This window comes from Cottoperca gobio, chromosome 1, assembly GCF_900634415.1.
Source record: "Cottoperca gobio chromosome 1, fCotGob3.1, whole genome shotgun sequence".
Taxonomy (NCBI): Eukaryota; Metazoa; Chordata; class Actinopteri; order Perciformes; family Bovichtidae; genus Cottoperca; species Cottoperca gobio.
In genome coordinates, this window is record NC_041355.1 from 5313326 (window position 1) to 5338275 (window position 24950).

Below are 24950 nucleotides of genomic sequence, written 5' to 3' on the forward strand. Positions count from 1 at the left end.
ATTTACTGTATCTTATGAAAAATAAACCGAATGGTGATGGAACACACTGAGCATTAATCTGAAAAGCTTTATTACTTTTTAAACTCCTAAATACAGACGATAATGTTGGTTGTCGAGTGAAAACATTGTTCAGTATTTACAAAAAATGTCAACTAAAGATGGCGGCTTCATTTTCAGCCTGACTGTCAATAGTTTTATCAACCCACCGAAGACCAGGTAACATAATGTCATGTGACGTGGACACATTACTCGTGCAGGTCTACAAACATCACTGTGATATTGTTCGCCTTTCACGAAGGTCACATTTGCCATGATTTTAATCAATAGTCCGGCCTTCATGAAGTCTTCTCTTGTATAATCGTCCTCACCACAACTGGGTCAGCTCGACCTTTTGTCTCCTTCTGAACGAGGCCGATCAGCTTGTTCAGAACTTTCTTGTTTCCATTTCTGATGGCGTGAACCTACAGAGAGGCACAACCAACACAAAACATCACAGACATGCAAATAAGAACACAAACATGTCATTATAAAGGTAGAGGTTGCATGTGAGCCCTCACCTCATCAGGGTGTGAGTCCAACACTGTCTGGCAGATGCTGTGCAGCTGTGCGGTGTCACTAAGCAGACCCAAGTCCTGCTCCTGGATGATCTGCGAGGCCGTCTTGTCCGGTGACCTCCACATCTCCTGGAACACCTGAGAGTGGGGAGAAGCCATGTGAGCAGCAGAACACAAACAAACACTAGCTAGTGTGTGTGTGTGTGTGTGTGTGTTTTGAGTGACACATAGAAGGGGATAATTGTATGGTCTATGCAGTTGACTGACCTGTTTGGCAACCGAAGAGGAGATGTGTCCTGTTTCCTGGAGTTCCAGCAGCTCAGCCAGAGCAGAGGGAGAGATTGGGCTGAAATCAAATGAAGGGCTAATTTAATTACAGTTTACGGGCAGACGCTGCAGGTGAATAGGGAAAAACCTTTAACTAATAGATATCACCATGAAACTTCCCCAGTTAATTGCTTACATTAAGACAATCATCTTTTGTATTGCAGGTTTTCTGAAATATGCAAATATATGCAAAATATGCATTACCGTATTAAAGATGTGCTAATTTGCATACATTTGCAGAAACATCGGATAAAGCTGGGTTCAAAAAAATTCATTTTGAACCCAGCTTTATATTCTAGAGTCAGATGTTTTTACCGACGGGAAATGATTTAGATATCATTTTGCAACAACCCATAATCATTTTCGCCATGTCTTTAGGAAATAAATATTATATAAATCAGGCTATAAATGATGTATGAACCAACCTCTCAGTAAAAACCTTCAGAATATAGACAGGAATACAACTGGGTGAGTTGGTGTATGTAAATGCTACGTGGAGTGGAGACTTCTCGCTCACAGTTTGAGAAAAAACAGCCTTTAAAAATGTTGTGCAATAACATACATTTTCAGTGCAGGTGAATAGGGTAAGAAATGTAACTAATATATATCACCATGAAACTTCCCCAGCTGATTACTTACATTAAGATAATTACTTTTTGTATTACAATTTTTCTGAGATTTGATGTTTACATTTGCAAATGAAAGCTAACCTTTAGTTAATTTATGAGAAATCTACAGACGCAAATAGACAAAGAAATGTACTTTGGATGTTTTCCTTCCACTAGTCTGAAAGAAGACATGTTATGGAGGCAAAGTAGCCCGAATTCTGAAAATTGTGAACAAACGATGTTTATGCCTGTAGTGTCTCCCCTTAATAGATGTTCTGAAGAATTAGTGATATGAAAGGAGGGGGAGAAGGAGAGCGAGAGTGTGCGTGTCAGACTCAAAGGACGTAAGAGTCTATCAACATCCGTGATTTGACTATAATGTCTTTCCTATGCCTTCTTGTTTATTCCCCAGGCTCCCAGACAAATAGAATCAAAAAGCCTGTTAGAATATATTAAGTGGAGACACAATTTCATTCAGTGTACTGCAGACCAGACAGTCCCTCTCAGCCAAACCTCCTCCAAACGGGAGGTCTAGACACGATGGGAGAATAGATGAAAAGTATCCATCTTTGTTTGGCAGACTGTTTATGTATCAAATAGAGCAGCCAGAGGTACTTCTGCACTTTGCCAGGGGGCACACAGAAAGCTCAACTAATTACCTAAACTAGAAATTGTAATTTGATTAATAAATATATCCAAATATTTGTGTAGTGTGCTACAAACAGCACTGCAGGTTAAACACTAGGGCTAGTGTTTAACGCACTCGAGGTACTTTTATGTAGTCGTTTGATGTTGCTGCTAATTTCCCTACAGGAGCTAGTGTTTTATTTATGGTGTTCTGATGTGTTGGATTTTATTTGTTTTTCTTTTACCCATTTCTTTAGTGCTTTTATGATTTTTTGTTTATGGGTTTGAATATTACATATCTGTTTTATACTTCCTTTAATGTGCTTTAAAAGTGAGTGGTTGTAATGTTTCTGCGTCTCTGTCTTTGTTTAAGTGAGCTCAGTAAGATCTATTCCAATCAATCATGTCGATGTGGCAAGAAAATCTTAAATCTTGTGTTAAGGCCACACACTAAAGGCAAAAACTCTTTTTAAATTTGGGCAATTTAGCTTCCATAACATGTGTTCTCTCAGACTAGTGGAAACAAAACATTTAAGGGTTTATTTTACTAAATGTTCTACTAAATTCACCAAAAGTTAGTATTACATAATTCCTCATGTGCATATTTAAACATTACATTTCAGTTATCAATGGGGAAGATACATAGTGATGTATATTAGTTAAATATTTTACTGTAGTAGCACAAGGAGAGACATAAACATAAACCCAAATCGTTTTTATTTTACACCCAAAATGCCAGTTACTGTACGGAGCGTTCTGTTTCTTCCCTGGCCGCAGCTTCTGACAGTCCTGCTGGCCACTCTTTGTTTTTCTTTAATTCTCCTTCTTTCAACTAAAGCAAATGCAACATCATGCATAAATAAACACCAGCGACTTTGAGGTTTACACACACACACACACACACACACACACACACACACACACACACACACACACACACACACACACACACACACACACACACACACACACAAATGCTTCAGTCTGCGAATGGTAGATAAAGTAAAGCTCACAGCATCTGCGCTGACGTCAACTCATTATTTGTTTCAATTTAATTTGCTCTGTAATGACTAAAAAACTTTTTATTATCAGGAATGAGCATAGAACTAAATTTAGTCAACAAGCCGAAGTGACATTTCTAAAGTCGTGATCTTCACGAATACAACTCAGATGCATCTAAATACATGTTTGTTAGTTGCAGTCACTATTAAACGATCATTTTTAGAACATTGAAAGTTGAAATGAGTGTCGAAGGTACTATAGCAACTTCTCTTTGTATCAAAATATGAAAAAAAGATTTTATTCAATCTCAAGAGTGTTTTGGAACATTTACAAAATCCAGCTAAGAGGCCTTCATCAGGGAGCGATCAAAAGAACACCTTCCAAAAAGCAATGATTTCACTAATGTAATTGGATTCGTCACAACGGGCTCCTCTCTGACGGGCTGTCAGACTGTCGCTGTGGTTTTCTCATCAACAGACACAAAGACTGAAGGAATATCGGATGATTTATGACCTCACGCATTAATATTGTTGTGTCGTATGCAACGGTCTAATCAGTGTTTGTGAACACTGAGAACATAATAATCCTTGTTTCCAATCAAACCTAACCATTTGATCAAACTAAGGTCGATGTGCTCTCATTGTGCAGACGTGGTAGCTCGGCTATAAAAACATTATCCTGAGGATTAATACAGCCCAGCACAATCTTCTTCTTCTTGTATAATTGCTGTTTTATCCCGTGTAAACTCGAGTGAGGACTTGAGAGAAAACAGTTCAATAATTGAGATTTTTTTTAGTGGCGTCTCCTCCTGAGCCGAGAACAACTGAAGGTTTGTGTGATGTGTCTCGAGAGATTCAACCCCAAAATAAGATTGATTTCTTACAACTGAAGTGCGTTTGTTATTGTGACCGTCATCGCTTTTCACTTAGTTCTTTAGATAGCCACTTATTATGTTCCCTTGCTCGGTAAATTGAATATCAATGGCATTCTGGCTATTGTTCGATTCAATATGATCCCAGCTACGACTGCTGTGCATATAAAAAGGTCAGATTATTTAAAACCATTGAACAGACCTCAGTCGTCGTCGCTAGATATGAAGCATATAGAGCACTGGAGTCGCATCAGCTGCTTCATTCATGCGTCGTGATCATCGTCGTGTGGCTATCAGCTGCATCATATTCATGCAGGTCTGCAGCACGGCCATAATAACCTGATACTTCTCACTGTTGTGGTGCAGTCAGACCGGATTTAGCTTCCCATTCATTTCTATGTAGAAGAGAGCAATCATTGGTCCTGGCAATCTGCATCCAAGTATCCAGTCCTCTCTTGTATCGGTTACTGTTAAAGCGAAATGTGTCCTCTTTGACACTAACCTCAACAAGGTCATCCAGTCATTCTACAGTACTACCATGTGAGGAACATTGCCAGGGTACGACGACTCCTTAGTTTTAATGACACTCGAGCTTTCATTCAAGCTTTTATTTCCTCCCTGTTGGACTATTGTAACGGTCTTTTAACAGGTGTAACTCAAGAAATCAATGAATAGACTCTAAATTGTGAAAAGAGCAGCAGCGAGACTCCTAACAATAATCAAGGAAAGAGAACACATTACTCCACTTTGACTGACCTTACACTGGCTGCCCCTTTGTGTCACGGTTGTTTTTCAGATTTGAACTTTAAGCCCTTTAATGGCCACAGAAGATATATCTGATCAGGCAGGAAAATCACCTTTGAAAACACATTTTTATTTAAAGACTTTCTTATCATTTCTAAAATAATTCTGAGTTTGATTGTTATTTTTAATTTATAGAGCCAGTGCTGATGTTATCTTAGCGCCGCGCTCTTTCCTATCTCGCCTGCGTTTGGCCACTCCACGCGAGTACATTTTAGTCTGACTGCAACTTTTCTCTGCCGATACGCACATGCCAACACTGTTTGCTGCCAGAACTCCTCCTTATGTGCAAGATTTTTGGTGTTATTGATTTAACGAAGATCTAATGTTCATTTATGTGTTTATCAAACTGGGATTACTTCCTTGTTGCTGGGATTTTTTGAGAGCTCCCTCAAAGAGCAGAGCTTTGTACGCAAAATCTATCCGCATAACCATCTGCTATTAATGCTTGATTCCTTGAAGTAAGTGTCTCAGACTTTAGCTTAGTCATGAGTTAAAGGATATAGGGCCGAACTGACACCAGATGTACTAAATCACTTTTAAGTGACAATTTGTTTTGACATGAAATCACAGTTAAACTCTTAAAGCAGAGGCTTGAGACTCCTGACAGACATTGTTATGCCATCACCACACATAGTGGAAAGATGACAGGTAATGAGTGAGGGAGAGAGGGGAGAGAAAGCTCTCTGGCCAGACCTGGAGTGGGGGCAGTTGTGGTTCACAGGCAGCTTCTTAACCCATAAACTAGGGCCCCCCCCCCCAAATAAAAAGTTTGAGTAAATTCAGAGAAAAGAATCTCATGACATCCTGACTCTCAAATTGAAAGTGTGTACCAGGGCTGTAAATCCCAAGTTACATCACGATACGATATTATAATGGATTCTTTGGACAAAGATATACTTGCTGATACTTGCTGATAAATCTGCCACGGTACAACTTTGATTAGCTTTGATTTAAGGGCCTGCGATCGATACGAGACAATGTCATATGCCCCTTTAACACATTTATATCATCTCTCAAAAAGCAACTCAATTATGATTTTACAACTTTATTGCCGAGCTCTGTAGGAAGGAGGTGCGCTTGGACGAAACGGTGACACAGAAGGGCCATGGGAATTTCAAAATAAAGGCGTATCTTAAAGATGATGATATCTATTTTTTCACTTTGCATCAATGATCTTGGATCGTTGAATTAAAACATTGATCCAGATCGATGGATCATTTATGTACACATTCCATTGCTCATTCTGCCACAGCTTGAAATCACCAAACTGTTCAGATGCAGCATACAAAGTGAGCGAGCCACACAAGAGGCTCAGTGCTGGAGCCCTGACATCCAACACCTGAGCATTGGCAGCACTACAGCACTGCATTTATCCGCCAAGTTGGCAAAACAAACTAAATCAAACCTGCAAAGACAAACAATGAGCATTATTTGTGTGAATGTCTCACCTCTGGCTCACACTCATGTCTTGCTGTTTGAGGTGAGCCACCAGCTCATTCTTCACCCAGCCAATCACCTTCCTCGGCTCCCTTTTGGTCGCCTTCAACACCGCCTCAAAGTACTCCATCAGCCCATCCTCATTCTGCAACAAAGCACCGTGAAAACACTTTCATCACTTCACGTGCATATTATCTCATTAGGATCAAATTAGCCCGGCAGAGTCCGGCAGTGTACAGCGGCCAAGCAGAGCTGCGTCCAAGCAGAGCTGCGTCCAAGCTGACTGTTCACAGCTTGGACTTGATCAGATGGCAATTAACAGAAAAATGCAAGAAATAGATTTAGTGAGTGAATAAACTCCTCTCTCGCTGACTGCATTTCATCCACTTTGGGGCTGCAACTAACGATTGTTTTTAACGAAGTAATCTGCAAATTATTTTCTCGATTCATTGTTTGGTTTATAAAATGTCAGAAAATAGTGAAACATGTCCATCCAAGGTGATGTCTTTAAATGTCTTGTTTTTTAGATGACTAATCGATTAGTTGACTAATCGTTGCAGCTTTCATGAACTCACCACCAGCGTTAGGCTGTGCTCGGGCAGGATGCCGTACGTTTGCACCAGCCTGTCTCTTTTGACACTGGGCAGCTCTGGCAGCCCTTCCCTTATCTTCTGCACCACCACCACCTGACATGCATCAATGCCAGTGGGCAGCGATGCGTTATCCTCATACACAATCAGAGGGGGCAGGTTGGGCTCTGGCATAAACCTGAAGGGAGGACGGGTGGAGGGAAAAAAAAAGGGAGGGAGGGAGAATGTTTTATCAGCAATACAGATAAGCTTGGAGGAGGTTGGCTTTTGTTTAGATGCCAATAGTCCTCTTGACACCACACTTGTCACATTTCACTTCCACCTCTAACAATTTGACTCCATCAGCCTCAAACCTGTCCATCTATCCTTCCCGCTCCTAAACTCAAACATGACTGAGGTCCAGACCTTGTTTATTTCTCTCCATTCTAGCCGCCACTCACATCCTGTTAGTCCCCACTGAGGGCAAGATCAGCTTCTGATATCATAACTCCACGTCAATAAACACAAGCTCCCGGGACAAAAAGTAGCATAGAGATGCAGAGAACCCACAAATGTTACGCTCACCTGTAGTCCTGAAGACCCTCTTTCTCCCTCATAGGAATGGTCTCCCTAGAGAAAAAGAGGCACGCGTCATAAATTATCATTTTAATTTATAAACGTGTGTCAAAGCTTCCAAGAATAGATATTAGAGAAGAAATTTAACTGGAGGAATTGTAGCAAAAGCTTCGCTAGTTCAAGCATCTTAAATGTGAAGAGTCGCTTCTTTTTTTTCCTGTAATTGTAACCTGAGTATCTTTGGATGTTTGAGCTATGCAAGGCCTCATGGGAAGGAGGCTGAGCACCAGAGGACGATCAAGGCCTCAGCTGTGTGCGAGCCGGCTCATTCTGTAAACTCATAAGCCTGTGAGCAGCACATAGCTCACAGATAACACAGGATGACATCCAAATGGCTCTATTCATCATGATTACCATGATGGTTCCTCCTCAGCTAAACTCAGCACTAATGGAGCAGGCAGAGCTCCCAGTCGGAGGGTGTTGTTCTGGCCCTGCTCTTTCTTACCCTGATTTGGAATCGTACGTCCGGGTCTCATTTTGCACCGTCCCCCCTCTCTGCAGGACTTCGATCTGTCTCTGGATCTCATAGTCTGGTGATACAAATACAGAGAGTTTATTCAATAAACCCTGTACACACAGATATAATTGTGTGAGAAATGCCAAACCTCTGCTGTGATACCTGGAACTCCTCAGGTCTCTGACTGCTGCCACATTATAACTGTGATAAACGATGTTTTTCTCCATGACTTTTAAATACCAATTCAGCAGCAGAGTAAATGGGATACAACTTCATTGATAAATAATTCAAGCACAGCGCAACGGTGTGTCAAACCACGCTTAAAAACCTGCAAGTAAAATGCTGAATTGTTCTGGCTGTGGCTGTTTGTCAGATTTTTTACATGAAGCTCAATCAACAGTCAGTGAAGTTAGAGTTAACATAAAATCTATGCTGTTTTTAAAGTGAGCAGCTGCAAGAAGTCAATTCAGCATCACAAAGCTAATTGTTTGTGACTTGTTGTCAGTCCGAAGTTTATGCTTCTCAAGTTACTGTCAATATTAACTATGCCTCCTGTCTTAATGTCTCTTTATAAAGCTCTCCTGTTTTCATTTCAACAAAAAAACTCATTCTATCTATAACAGTAATAAATATATGACATTTCTGTTACGCATGACGGGTGGAAATTTGCAGAAGTGTGAGGCTTCTTTGTGTGTGTGTGTGTGTGTGTGTGTGTGTGTGTGTGTGTGTGTGTTTGCTGTACAGACCTACAGACACATGCAGTGGAAACAATCCTCTCATCTAACTCTTGAAAGCAAATAAGCATATTTCCTCAACTGTCAAAACTTCTCCTGTAAGTACAGCACTTAAGGAAATGTAGCAAACAAAATTACACACACACAACACATACTCATACTTATTTCAGGGTGACACAGCATGAAAATGTTCAACTCATAAAAAGGTCTTGTGCGTGTGTGTTAGCAATCATGAAGCAATCACATGGCGCATGTTCAAACATCCTGCTATTGTCCCTTTAAGATTTTAATTTTCTATGCCGCTTACCTATAGCCCTGCAGAGGAATCGGGCGCTGTTGATGTTCTTCACCTCTGCCCTGATGCCAAGAGGCTCACCCGGTTTGTGGACGGACACATTGGCATCTACTCTCAGCTGGCCCTCTGCGGATAAAGTTTGGGTTTTGAGGTTTAGCAGCTCAGAAGAAAAAGAGAGAGAGAGGCAGGCAGAGAGTGATTTCCATACCAGACATGTTGCCTTGACAGGTGCCCAGGGCTTGCAGGATGAGCTGAAGCTCTCTGACAGCTGCAGCGGCTTCCTCTCCACAGCTCATGTCTGGTTCCATCACCAGCTCCATTAGACCTACACCTGACACATGTGACGACAACTGTGTTTTACATCTCTCAGATATCTTCTATCCCATGAAACTCTGTAACAATCCTCAACAGTTCTCGCTTTGTCGAGCAATTTAAATATGTAGAGCGATGTCTGTCGGAACATTGTTTTCTTCCAGTTTTAACGGAGAAAGTTGTTGTTCTAAAATATTTATCATAGTCAACAAATTTCATGAAAATACCAATACCAACAATGTGTTAATACGTCTCCCAGAACATTTCCGACTTCCCTACTGTCTGTGGCACACAGCCCCAAGCCCATTCATTCCTACTGAAGATGGATTTATTTCTATTTTTAAAAACAGACACAAATATATATATTTTTTTTTGCCTTATTTTTACAACAATGAGGGTCTATGGCACAGAGGAATAAGCGATAGACAATACACATAAGGATCCATATATTGTTGCTTTTCATGGGATTTGTTGACAACAACTATAAAATCCTTTCACTGTAGGTCACAGACTAACACTCTATAATACCTGCTCTGTTGAGGTCTATGAGTGTCTGGCTGCGGAGGTTATCGTGCAGACTCTTGCCGCTGTCCTGCTCCAGCTGAATCTGTTTGATGGTGACACTTTTTCTGATCATCTGATTACTCTTTTTTCCTCCAAGCAAGCTGTAATGCAGGATGCCATCTACTGCGATGGGGCGCCGCTGCTGTGTGATCTGGTATCCAGTCTGAAAATGTAAAATACATCAGCCAGTATAAAATGCAGTTCTGTAAAACTCTGGGCAGCAAGGTTGTGTAGTAATAGCTAGTAGTAGTAGTAGTAGTAGTAGTAGTAGTAGTAGTAGTAGTGTAGTAGGTAGTAGTGGTAGTAGTGGAGTAGTAGTAGTATTGTAGTAGTGGTAGTAATAGTAGTGGTAGTAGTAGTAGTGGTGGTAGTAGTAGTGGTAGTAGTAGTAGTAGTAGTGTTAGTAGTGGTAGTAGTAGTAGTAGTGGTAGTAGTGGTAGTAGTGGTAGTGGTAGTGGTAGTAGTGGTAGTGGTAGTAGTAGTAGTAGTGGTAGTAGTGGCAGTGGTAGTAGTAGTAGTGGTAGTAGTGGTAGTGGTAGTAGTAGTAGTGGTAGTAGTAGTAGTAGTAGTAGTAGTGTGGTAGTCGTAGTGTAGTAGTAGTAGTGTAGTAGTAGTAGTAGTAGTAGTAGTGTAGTAATAGTAGTAGTAGTAGTAGTAGTGGTAGTAATAGTAGTGGTAGTAGTAGTAGTGGTAGTAGTGGTAGTAGTAGTAGTGGTAGTAGTAGTAGTAGTAGTAGTGGTAGTAGTGGTAGTTAGTAGTAGTAGTGTGGTAGTAGTGGTAGTGGTAGTGGTAGTAGTGGTAGTAGTAGTAGTAAGTAGTAGTAGTAGTAGTAGTAGTAGTAGTGGTAGTAGTGTAGTAGTAGTAGTGGTAGGTTAGTAGTAGTGGTAGTAGTAGTCGTAGTAGTAGTGGTAGTAGTGAGTATGTAGTAGTAGTAGTAGTAGTGGTAGTAGTGGGTTGTGGTAGTATAGTAGTGGTAGTAGTAGTAGTAGTAGTAGTGGTAGTAGTGGTAGTCGTATAGTAGTAGGTAGTAGTGTAGTGGGTAGTAGTAGTAGTGGTAGTAGTAGTGGTAGTAGTCGTAGGTAGTCGTAGTAGGTAGTGTAGTCAGTAGTAGTAGTAGTAGTGGTAGTAGTTAGTAGTAGTAGTAGTAGTAGTGGTAGTAGTGGTAGTAGTCGTAGGTAGTAGGTAGTAGTAGTAGTGGTAGTAGTGGTAGTAGTAGTAGTGGTAGTAGTAGTAGTAGTAGTAGTGGTAGTAGTGGTAGTAGTAGTAGTAGTGGTAGTAGTGGTAGTGGTAGTGGTAGTGGTAGTAGTGGTAGTAGTAGTAGTGGTAGTAGTGGTAGTAGTGGTAGTAGTATTAGTAGTGGTAGTATAGTAGTAGTGGTGGTAGTAGTAGTGGTAGTAGTAGTAGTAGTAGTGGTAGTAGTGGTAGTAGTAGTAGTAGTGGTAGTAGTGGTAGTAGTAGTGGTAGTAGTAGTAGTGGTAGTAGTGGTAGTAGTAGTAGTAGTGGTAGTGGTAGTAGTGGTAGTGGTAGTAGTAGTAGTAGTGGTAGTAGTGGTAGTGGTAGTAGTAGTAGTAGTAGTGGTAGTAGTGGTAGTGGTAGTAGTGGTAGTAGTAGTAGTGGTAGTAGTAGTGGTAGTAGTAGTAGTAGTAGTAGTAGTGGTAGTAATAGTAGTGGTAGTAGTAGTAGTGGTAGTAGTGGTAGTAGTGGTAGTAGTAGTAGTGGTAGTAGTAGTAGTAGTAGTGGTAGTGGTAGTAGTAGTAGTAGTAGTAGTAGTGGTAGTAGTAGTAGTGGTAGTAGTAGTAGTGGTAGTAGTAGTAGTGGTAGTAGTAGTAGTAGTGGTAGTAGTAGTGGTAGTAGTAGTAGTAGTAGTGGTAGTAGTAGTAGTGGTAGTAGGTAGTAGTGTAGTAGTAGTGGTAGTAGTAGTAGTAGTAGTAGTAGTAGTGGTAGTAGTGGTAGTAGTAGTAGTAGTAGTAGTGGTAGTAGTAGTAGTAGTAGTAGTAGTGGTAGTAGTAGTAGTAGTAGTAGTAGTAGTAGTAGTAGTGGTAGTAGTGTAGTAGTAGTAGTAGTGGTAGTAGTAGTAGTAGTAGTAGTAGTAGTAGTAGTGGTAGTAGTAGTAGTAGTAGTGGTAGTAGTAGTAGTAGTAGTAGTAGTAGTGGTAGTAGTAGTAGTGGTAGTAGTAGTGGTAGTAGTGGTAGTAGTAGTAGTAGTAGTAGTAGTAGTAGTGGTAGTAGTAGTAGTGGTAGTAGTAGTAGTAGTAGTAGTAGTAGTGGTAGTAGTAGTAGTAGTAGTAGTAGTGTAGTAGTAGTAGTAGTGGTAGTAGTAGTGGTAGTAGTAGTAGTGGTAGTAGCAGTGGTAGTAGTGGTAGTAGTGGTAGTAGTAGTAGTAGTAGTGGTAGTAGTAGTAGTGGTAGTAGTGGTCGTGGTGGTAGTAGTAGTGGTGGTAGTAGTGGTGGTAGTAGTAGTGGTAGTAGTAGTGGTAGTAGTAGTAGTAGTAGTAGTGGTAGTAGTAGTAGTAGTGGTAGTAGTAGTAGCAGTAGTAGTAGTAGTGGTAGTAGTAGTAGTAGTAGTAGTAGTAGTAGTAGTAGTGGTAGTAGTAGTGGTAGTAGTGGTAGTGGTAGTAGTGGTAGTGGTAGTAGTAGTAGTGGTAGTAGTAGTAGTAGTGGTAGTAGTAGTAGTAGTGGTAGTAGGGGTAGTAGTGGTAGTAGTAGTAGTAGTAGTAGTAGTAGTGGTAGTAGTAGTAGTGGTAATTAAAAATTCCAACTGATACATCAGTCAGGAATAATTGTACAATGCCATCCTTTAATCTTTTTTTTGGAACAGGACGGGGCGACATGACCCAAAATCTACGTTATATCATATAAATTATATAGGATATATGATCGGATTTACCTTTAATACAATACTTTTCCCATAGTTTATATATTTCCTTTCTAAAGTTGGCTTCTGATATTTATGTCCGATGTTAATTGTTGATTATAGTATGATGAAAATACTCGGCTGTTGACTGACTGGTTGGTTGAACTTTTGTTATGTGTCATTGCTTGCTGTAGATATTTTCAGTGTACAGAAATGTACTGTAAATTACAGTATGAGTAAATGTGGGTCGGTAAAAGATACATAATTTGAGTAATGTAGTAAATGAAGTGTATTGTCCAGTCATACATGAGTGAATGAATGTCATGATGCCTCATTTTGTGTATCCAAAATATCCTTTACAAAAATAAAAAGCAAATGCATCAATTTACTGATTTAAGATACCACCCCCCCCCCCCCCCCAGGAGTGCTGCTACTTCACCAAAGGTTCCTACTCAGGAAAACCACAAGAATAAATATTGAATCCGCTCCTCTGTTCCTAAAAGAATCTGCTGCCCCAAGTATTAATTCCACATGTTACCATGGAAACCACATCACAAGAACTACACGTTAATCATACTTATGCTGAAGAGAGAACGGACGTGGGAGAAGAGATTGGGGTGATCTCTTCACAATGTGCCTGATCGACAGAATCAATCACTTCCTCCTTTTAAAACAGAAACAGAATAACACTATTTGGGGATTTTCTCTCTCATTTCCTGCTCTTCTTGCTGGATTCAATCTTTAAATCTGCTGGATTTCTTTGTGAAAACTGTTTAGCAGAAATCCCCCGGTTCCTTACTAAATCTTTTCATGAGTTTCGTCTCAGCTGTTGAAAACGTTGTTGCTGGATGAAGCATGAGCATGTCATACTGTACTTTCGGGGTGCATCTGTTTAAGTGAAGACTATTTGCATTTCCTGCATAATAAATCGACTGCTGTTGCTACGTTCAGTAACGAAGGCTGAGGCAGGTCTGTTGCTAATAAGATCCTGGTAGCTACATTAAGTTTGCCCAATTACGCATGAGGCCATAATGAGCAGTGATGCTCCGAACACTCCCCAAGACTCCTCATCCTCTTCATAGCCGAGGAGACAGATGCATGCCGGCTCACATACTGTAAGCATTGGAAACACTCACAATAAGTTGATAGTGGTCAATTTCCATTATCCAGATAATCGTAAAAATATTCTCACATGAGTAACTGAAAAAAAGCCGTCTAGCTACATCGCAGAGAAGTGAGAAATAGAGCCTGATTTAAAAGAAATATCATGTCAGAAACAGACTTTAGAATTTATGATTTCCCCATTTAAGATTATTTGTTTTTCACAAAAAAAAAAGATTTGTGTCCTATCTGTGATGCAACACACGTATTTGTATCTTAAAGCGTCTTTGAGTTTCTAGAAAAGCGCTGTACAAATCTAATGTATTATTATTATTATTATTATTATTATTATTATTAATAATGTAAGGTCAAGTGTTTCCAGTATTTTAGTGCCATTTAAAGAGTTTTAAGAGATTATCGGCATAATATCGAGGCCAGGATATTGATAACATGAATTGTTCATATCGTCCCAAGCCTACTCTTAACTCATTCTCATGCTGTGAGCCGCTGAGTCATTCTGACTAATCACACATTCACTAAACAAATAAGGCTCAGTCGGCCGTCTCGTTCCTCGCGCCTGCACACTGATGTTTTCCTCAGTTACCCGCGGGGGCCACACAGACGTTCATAGCTCTCATTAAACACATGTCAAAGCTTCAGTAGCCAGGCCATGTCTGTTTATTTGTAAACTTAATATCTCAAGGAAATTGTAATTATTTGCTTTTGCTGGTAGGTTATTGGAGAACTGCTGATACATGTTATGAAAGGACTGTTAAAAACATTATATACTATATGTGCCTTGCCTGCCATTCCAGTGGAAAGGAGGAATGCGGGTTGTACAGCATTAATCATTTAATGAGCAACTGTGGTGTTTTACAAAAAGCAATCAGGGATTTCGAGTGGAACATATCAATAATGTACAACGCAATTTACAATGAATTTTTTAATGGCGGGATAATTTCCCCCTCGATCCTGCTGCTGGTTTGGTTTCACACGCATTGATTACATTCAAACTTAAGGTCGGATGTGAAGAATTCCCCATCATCTGCATAATTAAAACCACTCTGACTTCCGTTTATCAAGCGGTTTCACACAACATCACTCTTTTTGAGCAGCCGACGAGACTAACGCCAACTAAATAATTACAAACAAGGCAACAGCAGGTGTTGTGCACGGTGCACAGAGAAAAGTTATAAAAAAAGTTCAGACTCAACCGGCCGGCTTGAGTTGTTTGGGAATCGTCCCTGCTGTGTGTGTCAACTGTCGAGAATTACTCCAAAAGGAGGTGATGCAATCTTCGGCAAACACACAAAAGAGCAAGAGGAACCCAACAGTAATCCCTACGCTCCTGGAGGGGATTTTGCTAGACTTTCAAGATACATGGACTTTCTGGGGAGATAATGTAACCCTACCATTGTGATTACAATATGTACTGCTGCAACTGTGTGATAACCAGTAAGTCTGGGAAATGTTAAATGGGGGGAAAAACTCCATCTATCAAGATTTACAGAACAACTGTTGTGCTCCATCAATCCTTATCAGTCACACTTTTACAATACAGTCAAGTTAGCTGAGGAATTAGAGCAGAAACTAATCAGAAATATCAAAGGAAGAGATCATTTATTTCAGTGCTATATACAGTAATACAAATAGTGCAATAAAAATACCAACTAAGGCTCAAACTGTATTTCTTCTTTCTTGCTACTTCATGGGGAGACACTCATATTAAATCACTTCTGAGGGCAGTTTCTATGAAATACGACAAAAGGAAATCTGTCTCTTAAGTTCTTCAGCCCATGATTACCCTCCTCATTATCTTGCCCAAAGCTGTGTTAGCATAATATCTTGCCAGGAAAAAGAATGACTTTGAACACTCCAACATCTTTCTTCTGAGAATTTCTAGATTTATTAGAAAACGTCACTGTAGGGCTAGTCACTGTACATTTCCCATGACATTTTGTCTTTTCCATCTAAAAGCCTTAAAATGTCACCCATAATAGGGGTAAAATTACCATTGGGCTCTGAGGGGTGGTGAAACTTTGCCATGCGTGCACTCCATTACAGAGAGCAAAGTGAGCATCACATGGGCAGTCTGTTAAATAGAAATATCAACGTTAAAGAGGGTTTTTTGTTGTTGGAAACACTCTCCCATTATCTTACCAGACTGATATTTGGCTCATTTGACATGTTGGATATTTCATGACCATAGGACTGATACGTAATTCCCCAAATACCATTTTTGGCAAACACGTCTGTTCTACCTCTTTAAGAGCAGTACAATTAAATAACTGCAATTAATGCAACTTAAAGCTCAGATAAATCTTATTTTTTGGCCACTTTGGGGGCAGCGGAAACACATATTGTTTCATCACCTCTTAAGTTGACATGGCAAACATTTGCTTATTTGAACATTCAGCAGTTAAGGAGCAACATTAGGATTCATTTGGAGTCGTGTTTCTGTCAACCAGGCGAATACAAGCCCACCAATCACTCTCTTTTAGCTCTGTTTTTGGTCTCTACCAACTCCTGAGGGAAATATCTGGCTCTTTAGCTGCTGAATGCTCCGCTAGTCTCTAACTGTGTCTGTCGTTTGGTGCTGAGCAGGTAGTGTACGTTGGCTTTTAGCTCTTACGCCAAAAAACAGCTTCCTGCTGCAGCTGAAAATGACACTATGAGAGCACTGACATTGAATCAAAAGAGTAAAGTAGTGAGCCGGACTTCTACACATTGAGCTGAAACTCACTATAAAGCTCTGTAAAGCCAAGGAGAGCTGCAGATTCAGGTGACAATTCTCTGAAGGTTCGTCCCCTTTCACATTGTCACATTTTTTTTAGATTGGTATTTGATACCTTGTTAATATAAGAATGTCGATTATAGCCGCTGTAAAGTTGCACCTATGTGTAATGTGAAAGGTGTCGCTCGTAGTGATAAAAGTACAGCAAAATATGAACAAACTCTGAAGTTCCTCTTAGCTCAACAGAGCATTTTAGCATCTTTCACCTCATTGTTTTGGTTTTAAGGTCTGCATCTACACTGTTTTGCTTCACTGGTGCTCTCATCAGCATCATTTCCAGCCACAACATGAAGTTACTTTCGGTGAAAAAAAAAGCTCTGAAAACTTACTGCACCTCCCCTCCCCTGCACCAAACACCAGACAAGCAAAGTTAACAACAAGCTGGTGAACATAGTGGAGTGTAAAGCAGCTAAAGTGCCAGATATTACCCTCAGGAGTTAGTGGAGACCAACACAGATTTTAATATTAAAACGATAAAATGATCAGACTTCCATTTATCAGATAGACAGAAACAAGATTGCAAATTAATGCTAATGTTGCTACGTGTCTGGTGGATGTGTAAAACACAACACTACATGGAGTTTTTATGATTCCCATAATGATTCAATTTATGCGAATAAAAGAAAGCTATCCCCAAATAATCAGCAATGCGTGGAGAGGCAAATGACCTGAGGATAATATAAAGATAGTAGAGCACTGCATGAAATGAACTGGTAAGAGAAAAAAAACACTGCTAATTTTCTTTAACAGCTTTCGGTGTCATTCGCCTGTACGTGAGTCAAATAACGTTTTTGCTGCTTCAGCAAGACTTGCTCACTATTTGAATTAGAGCTCGTGGCCGGGAGAGTTCTGTGGGAAAGCTGTGATGGAGAAGTTGGAGGCAGAGGAGGACAGCTTACATCAAAGCAAAATCAATGATACAGCATGATGTGCAGGACTAAAGTGTCTTTACACTGCTTGTCAGATAAAGTATCCCCCACTAATGTATCTCACCTATTAAAACCTAGATGTTGCAGGAGAAGGAGTGGACAAACTTACAGGGAGGTCAGCGTAGAAGTAGTGTTTCCTGTCAAAAAGTGATTTCCTGTTTATGGTGCAGTTGAGAGCTAATGCTGTCATCACTGCTGCCTCGACACATCGTGTGTTCAGGACCTGGGGACACACAGGGACATTACCTGATGACCTGACAAGACAGCGATCACAAAACAGGTTAACTTTGTTTGAAATAACACTTACGGGTAATGTGCCTGGTAAGGATGCATCAAAGGGAGACACCAGGGAGTTTGGAGGTGCCGAGAAGCCAACTGGTGAGCCGGAGAACAGCTTGGTATTGGAGTTAATTTGTGCATGGATTTCCAAGCCCACCACTCCAACCAGCTGCTGGGGAGTACTGAGAGAGAGGAGCCAGGCAGGAGACAGACGTATCACCAAATTTAAGAAACCTCGACAAAATCAGCCAGAAAAGTATCTGGATTATATAATGTCCCTGGAAAATGTTTATTAAATCACATATCACATATTAAAGTCACATTTTGCGTTACGTTTGTGAGGGGGTGTGACTGTCTTCGTCACTTTAAAATGACAGTTTACTTCACATCCAATGGCACACTTGTGTCATTAGTTCCATTAGTATAAATCGGTCAAATGCAAAAAGATTAGATATTGTACATAGTGTATATAACTTCTATGTAGTATGGGACACAGTAACAGTTTGGTCTTGTGTCAAAGACGTTTTCCCCTTCAAATAATGTTTCCTCTCTGGTTGTGGTGAGGGCTTAATTTGGGATAATGTGATTAGGCGTTGCAGACTGGTTGGGTTCAGACTTAATTTGGAATTAAGTATTGCAGAAGACAACAAGATGGGGTTAAGACCAGGGTAGGCTTCAAGTTAAACACAATGAGATTACTTTACTTTTCATTGAGTACTGCTTAGTGCGTGAAAACAGTTGTATAATGTATAATGTGTTCTGTAGCTCTAGGGAGCTGTCTAAGAAAATAATCCTAGCAATTTTATCAGGGTCAAATGAGCTGTTCCTTCCCTTCTCTGTGCGTGCATGCAGTAGTCCCATGCTGGCATAACATGGCTCCTTGTTTGCTGTGTGATTAATTGATTAAACACAAATTCATTTAGGAATAAAAACCATTTAAGCACAGTTATCACAGTCTTAAAACTAAATCTGGACCACAAGATAGCGCCTACACCTAGTTTAGTCACCCCACCTAAAATAAAATTTTAAAGCCCACCCAAATAAAATAAAATAAAATAAAAAAGAAAGGGCATGTACGTCTCATGCTCCTCTTTGTGTGGAAAGGGGCTAACGCTATACAGATATTTTTAAATATTGTTTCCCTTTCATACTTTACAATGTAATCTACCGGGCACTAAGACCCTGGGGGAGGGGAGAGATGGCTCAGAGTAAATCAAGGGCGCTAGGACCCTGGGGAAAAGGGTGTCCCCATGGTACCCTATGTACACCCGTACAGCTTTGATATCATGATAGATATCTGTAACTTCTGACCAGTCATGCTGGGGACGAGAGGTTGACATTTTGGAAGATGCACTGTGGGAAATCGTAAGAAGTTATTAATATGTGTTAGCTCCTTAGCTTTTAATAACTCTAGGAAAGGGAAAAGTGTAGTAACATTAGGTCTTCTATGTTTGTTGGTGTACTGTCAGTAGTCAATAGTAACTGGCTAGCTACAGAACAGCTAACGTTTGTTCACTATGGAAAACAATCGTAAGCAGGAAAGGGTGAATAGCTATTCTAACTATCATAATCTGCCAATGTTCATTGGTCAGATGGATATAAGAAGAGTCCTAAGGAAAGGTGCAGCTCTGCCACAGGGAAGCAGCAGCAAAGAACAAGTGATTCTGGAGCCAACTGTGTGATGGAGGTTAGTTCAGGTCTAGGAATAAATGAGCAATTTTTGGATTATATTCCTGTAATAGGCCACAGTACTAGCTAAATAAATCATTAATGAAAATACATAGCCCGAAGTTCCAGAGAATAATGCATGTTTAACACACATGACAGTGAACACACTTACACTATACATGTCACCAGTTTGCATTTTGAACATGACGTTTGGATGTCATGAAATTTACTTTAGTGTCTCGATCAGAAATCATTGTTTAAACTTATTTTAAAGGATCATGCCAAACTTGAAAACCTAGCTACACCCCTGGTTTGGAGACTACACATTTATAACAGAAAGCTTCACAACTAGAGCTATGCAGTTTAGAAGGCATGGGCTTGTAAATGGCCCAACAAAAAGATGCAACTGAGTTGCATTATGGGAAGTGTAGGATCCAGTGTTATATGAACTTGATTCATAGAAGGGACTACATTGGCTGCTACAATTTATTACCTTTTCATTAAAAAAGTAACAAGAATGAAAAAGGTACAACACTAAATTGCTGGAGTATCCCCTTAAAGTAAGTGAGAAACAATTTGATGGTTGAGGTTTCAGGCTTCAACCAACCGACGTCTCTTTCAACGGCACTGGTAGCGACTGTAGGTAACCATGGCAACAGTACGTTTGCTTCACCCGAGATACGAGATACATTTTACGTTAATTAGCCGGTTTAACCCAAACACGATTTAATCTGAGATATTTAAATACATACAATTACTTCAAGTTAGTGAGTGGCCACAGTTTAAATCAGAGGAATCTTGATAAAAATATTCGACTGGGCGGAGGAAAGTCCATATATTGTTTTATCGTTTACTACTTTTACATACCGGTTAGAAAGGGGGCAGGTCAGGGGCACTTAACACAAAGTATTCCATCATAACAGCTTCTCTTACCTTTTTGCTCTCATCTGCGGCGGACAGTCGCATCGTGAGCTTGATGTGCTTATCTGTCTAATAACACACGAAGCCTTTGGAAACAATATTGATATCTGTTTATTCATATTGTGTAGCAGCTCACTTGCTGCAACAGTGGAGGCAGCCATGTTGTTATGTTCCAGTCAACACGGGAGATGTAGTTTTTAAAAGGGACATTTTATGTCCGTGTACGCTGCTAGTTTTCAGGTTAAAACTACAAAACCCAGTCATACTCGTCATTGGTAAGATTCCGGTTTCCTACATAAGCTGCCTCATTTCCGGTTTGACAACTGGCGGGACTTCTTCACATGGTAGTCGCTGAGCAGGTTGTTTACAGACTTTGAAAACTTGCTTTTACAGGCACCTCTGGTAAAATAATAAATAAAAAAAACGACAACATGATGGCTACAAACGGAAAGGACGCCTGTGGATTGAACGGTGACGAGCCTTCAGTGTCTTTAAACGGCACCAGCGACACTTTAGCTAAAAAGTCACACACGCTTGTGATGAATGGAGCAGCCACGCAGCCTGATTCAAAGCTGCAGAACGGAAGAACCGGGGCAGAGAGTTTCACCTTCACCCCCGAGCCCACCATTGAGGACATTAGGCGGATGCAGGCGGAGTTTACGGATGAGCGGGACTGGAATCAGTTCCACCAGCCCCGCAACCTGCTCCTGGCTATGGTCGGTGAGGTGGGCGAGGTGTCGGAGCTCTTCCAGTGGCGGGGGGAGGTGGCCGAGGGCCTGCCGAACTGGACCGAGTCCGAGCGAGAGCAGCTGGCGCAGGAGCTCAGCGACGTGATGATCTACCTCGTGGAACTCGCCGAAAAGTGTCACGTTGACCTTCCCCAAGCTGTGCTTCGTAAAATGGCCCTAAACCGACTGAAATACCCCGCCAGTAAAGTGCACGGATCGGCCAAAAAGTACACTGAATACAAGGACTGAGTGTGGGTGTTAAGAGGCGGATGTCAACCAGGGGATGCTGGTTGCAGTGACTGACTCACCTCACTGACAACATGCTGCAGTTTAATTATGATCTACTGCTGAACATTTTGTCCCTGGGTTCAAACATGTTCTGGGTTGACTTGTTACGTTACTATGAGTGCTCTTAAAGTGTGTGTATTTTCTGTGTTACACGTGTGTTGGCCTAGTTGCCTACATATGTCAAGTCTTTTGGGAAATATTGGCTTTTATTGAGTTTGTTTAACTTTTAAATCTTGTTTTTACTCATTATTATTATTGATGTGAATTTGAGGCAGTGCATACTCCTTGCAGAAGATATTACTGTTGTGCAGTGCTTTTTTTAGGGAGTATTTAGAAGAATTTATTTCTCACTGAACATTTTATATCTTTGCTTCAGTTTATGAGTGTGACAGAGAGGATTAGAAGGTTGATAGAGTTGGAGCAGATGATTATTGTCAACAGAGCTATTGTGAATTGTTTGTGTTTATTAGGGTTTTGATTTATCTGCCTTTTCCATCAGGGTTGAATCAACGCTTCTCTTTTGTTCACATCTTTCTTCAAATGTCACATTTTTTTTTCTAAAGTAAAAGTTGCTTTAATTTTGTCCTGTGGATTTTCTGCTAATTTGTCATTTAGTCAAAATGGTTGTGATGATAAAACTATTGTCTGTTAGGAGTAAACACAAGAGCCTTGAAAGAAATAACCACTAAATTACCAGTTTATTAGATAAACCTAGCTCAGACTAATGATTGAATAATACAACAACCCTGAAGTTAATACTAACTTCAAAAAGGTTATAATGTTCATCTTATGTTGTAACTCTTATAGAGAAGTTTTGTTTATTTTTATGGTCAAAGGAAGCTGTCACTTTAATTGTGTTTTACTGAGGTTTTTTCTAATGATTAATCTGTCATTGATAGAAATGGGCTGTCCTAAATATTAGAAATACCTCTCCGTATAGTTTAACACAATTCTAATGCACATCTACAAATTTACCTGACTTCCTTTGACAAAATTCAACATTACCGGCTTGCCTGAATATGGCCGAAGTTAAGTGTAATAGATCGTTATTAATTTAGCATGAGTAATGAAATGCATTAATGTAACCCTTTTTATTCCTTCACCGTCTCTCACACATGGCAACCATACAAGCATGCCTAATTACCAGGAGTCATTTTGAGGTAGTGTCATGCCTCAGGACACTTGGAAACTTGAACTATCAACTTTGCGATTAGAGAACGACCTGCGGGGACGCAATGATTTATTTGTAAACATCTTTCATATAAATCAGCAGCAGTTAGTGGGGGAAAACTAACATGACTGATATATATTCAACCTGGAATTTTGATTAATATTTCAACAAAGATTTGAGAAGCAAAACACGTCAACAACGATGCAAACGTCTGTCTGATTTTTCATTTGATGTGTTTCGAGAAACAAACATTGCCCTCAGCTGTATATCCTGATAGTCATTCGGAAGCATGAGTCATCCACAGGCTGCAAAGGAGAAGAGTCATGCATCACTAAAATGTTGCTCTGTGTGCAAGGCGAGTATCACTTCAAAGTAAACAGCTTTTAACTTAAGTAAATATGACATGGCATGCCACATTAAGAATGAGCAATTGTCCACTTTCTTGGTGTGTATCCAAAAACTTGGATATGTAAACTCTTCTGCTGGCACTGGAATGTGTAAACACATTATTTAGATTATAAGTTATTTGGAGTGAGGGTTATATGACAAACAAGGACAAGATTTTTTTTTTTTTCTTGATCAAATGAAGTAGAATAACCACAGCAGTCCCCCAAATTAGTTTTTCATGATCGTAAATCTTTAGCTCCTACATTATTCCTCTCAAATTCTGCAATGCTTTCTCTACAGCAGACAGTTAAATCATTTTCAGCACAATTCCTCCAAAACATTAGCTCTCCCTCACTTGAGTTTTGTAATGCACAGTGTACATCATTGAAAAAACAGTGTCTTAAATGAGAGATTGTGACACTTTGAAGGTGCTCTGAATATTCAGTGTGTAGAAGTGTGCCAGTCAGGCAGCACGCTGCAATTACAGCTGTCCCAAGAGAGTAAAATGTAACAATGTTCAACCTTCATCACTGTTATTCCTGCAGCTTTGTGTTCTCTGAGAGTACATTGGCACTGCCAAAAGTTATCCTGAAGAAGTTTTGGTGGGAACTCTTTCCTTTGAGGAATCATCATGCATTTCTTCAGATGGGGGTGTAGCACATTTCCACATTATTGTGTAGTCAGGTATAAGACTTTCTAAATCTGTCCCTGAACCCTGCTCTGGTTCATACAAAGTTTGGAAAGTTTGGAAAATTTTAACTATTATGTTTCCAAGGTTAGGAATATGCTTGCATTTGAATACACTCAATATAATCTGGTGTTTCATCATGTAAACCAAAAAGTATTTTGATCTTCGAAACAATCCTGTCCTCCTCGTTTGTTATCTCCTGGCGTCTCACACTAGACTTGAAGCAGACCACGAACCCTAAATGAGATAATTACTAACGTTTTCTTGTGATCACTCATCACTCATAGCTAGTGGAGGGTGCGTGGCGGAAATTTCTTTTAGTTCACCCCTCTCCTTTCCTCCACTCTGTCTCTGACTGTAGGTGTGTGTCGCCGCCCTTCGCGAAGTACAGCGGAGGAGGGAATGTGAATGCGCAAGGCAAAAAAATAAAACTTAATTTTTTTTGGTTTTAGTTTATTGCTGTATCTACAAAGCAATTTTCGCGACCCCCCTGCAGTACCCCTGTTGAAGACCCCTGAATTAAACTGTTGCATGCAATCTATAAAAGATCCATTTCACTCATGAGTCTTATGTAGATGGTTAAGTGTTAAGAAAAGTTTGCCATATTCTTTGGCTATGTCATTACTTTATAGTGCATTGCTGTAGAAGGATGTATACTGTATCTTCATCTGCACGTTGAGGCTGTGAAATAATTTTCCATTCCCAAAATCTGCCTCCATGTTCCTCCAGGCTGCAGTGACGGGGCTTTTCTCAGAAATCCTTATAAGTCTTTAATACTTTAAGCACACTTAAGAGCTAATATGTAATTCTTCTCACTGTTGATGAGTGGACTTCAGGTACGTTCTACCTGCTATTTGATGGATTTCATTTTTTCATAGCCACAGTGGACAAATGGCTTGGAAACGCTACAAATACACCAACTTTTTCTGAGAGAAGACGCCACCTCACAAATATCAAGTATTTTATGCTTTGGCTGCTTTAACCCAAACAAAGAGCATCTCTAATAGATTTTCAAGGGTGCATTTATTAGTATGTCGCATTTTCTTTACTTATAAGTGGGGAAGAAATGTACACCTGTTACCTTGAAGTGCAGGCGTAAGTCTCATTGTGCATTTATTTTACTTATCAACACTTTAAGACTTTATAGTTGTTAAAAATGTTAGCTGTAAGTTCACTGAGGAGTTGTCAGTGTCTTCATGTCTTCATGTCTTCATGTTTTCATGCTTTGAGAAAGAAGTTAGAAGGCTCCCATGGAGCCATTCCTCGTCTGAAGACGTCGCTGAGGGCTTAATTACATTTAAGACTTTTGATGTTTAAATCTTAGATTTTCTACTTTATAGTGGTCAG

The 24950-nt window shown here is 40.1% G+C and overlaps 2 protein-coding genes across 2 annotated transcripts; one reads left to right on the forward strand and one right to left on the reverse strand.

The window, feature by feature from the left end:
- Positions 1–53: 53 nt before the first annotated feature.
- Positions 54–20637, reverse strand: gatb (glutamyl-tRNA(Gln) amidotransferase, subunit B). The gene is made up of 13 exons (XM_029441165.1): positions 20354–20637; positions 17781–17934; positions 17583–17696; positions 9762–9960; positions 9130–9252; positions 8934–9047; positions 7881–7965; positions 7385–7429; positions 6806–6998; positions 6242–6375; positions 822–900; positions 558–692; positions 54–461 (listed from the first exon to the last, which is right to left on the reverse strand). The coding sequence occupies exons 1-13, from the start codon at positions 20500–20502 to the stop codon at positions 336–338; spliced, it is 1650 nt and encodes a 549-aa protein (XP_029297025.1). The 5' UTR covers positions 20503–20637; the 3' UTR covers positions 54–335.
- A 6-nt stretch (positions 20638–20643) lies between these two features.
- Positions 20644–22153, forward strand: dctpp1 (dCTP pyrophosphatase 1). The gene has a single exon (XM_029441179.1). It carries the CDS (start codon positions 20773–20775, stop codon positions 21316–21318), a length of 546 nt encoding a protein of 181 aa, XP_029297039.1. The 5' UTR covers positions 20644–20772; the 3' UTR covers positions 21319–22153.
- The last annotated feature ends 2797 nt before the right edge of the window (positions 22154–24950 follow it).

Excerpts from the sequence above, each read along its gene's own strand:
- gatb (XM_029441165.1), bottom strand. The coding sequence starts at position 20,502 with ATGGCTGCCTCCACTGTTGCAGCAAGTGAGCTGCTACACAATATGAAT. Across the intron at positions 17,935-20,353 it reads CCGCAGATGAGAGCAAAAAG|TACTCCCCAGCAGCTGGTTG; the intron begins GTAAGAGAAGCT and ends CCTCTCTCTCAG. Across the intron at positions 6,999-7,384 it reads GAGGGTCTTCAGGACTACAG|GTTTATGCCAGAGCCCAACC; the intron begins GTGAGCGTAACA and ends TCCTCCCTTCAG.
- dctpp1 (XM_029441179.1), top strand. The coding sequence starts at position 20,773 with ATGATGGCTACAAACGGAAAGGACGCCTGTGGATTGAACGGTGACGAG.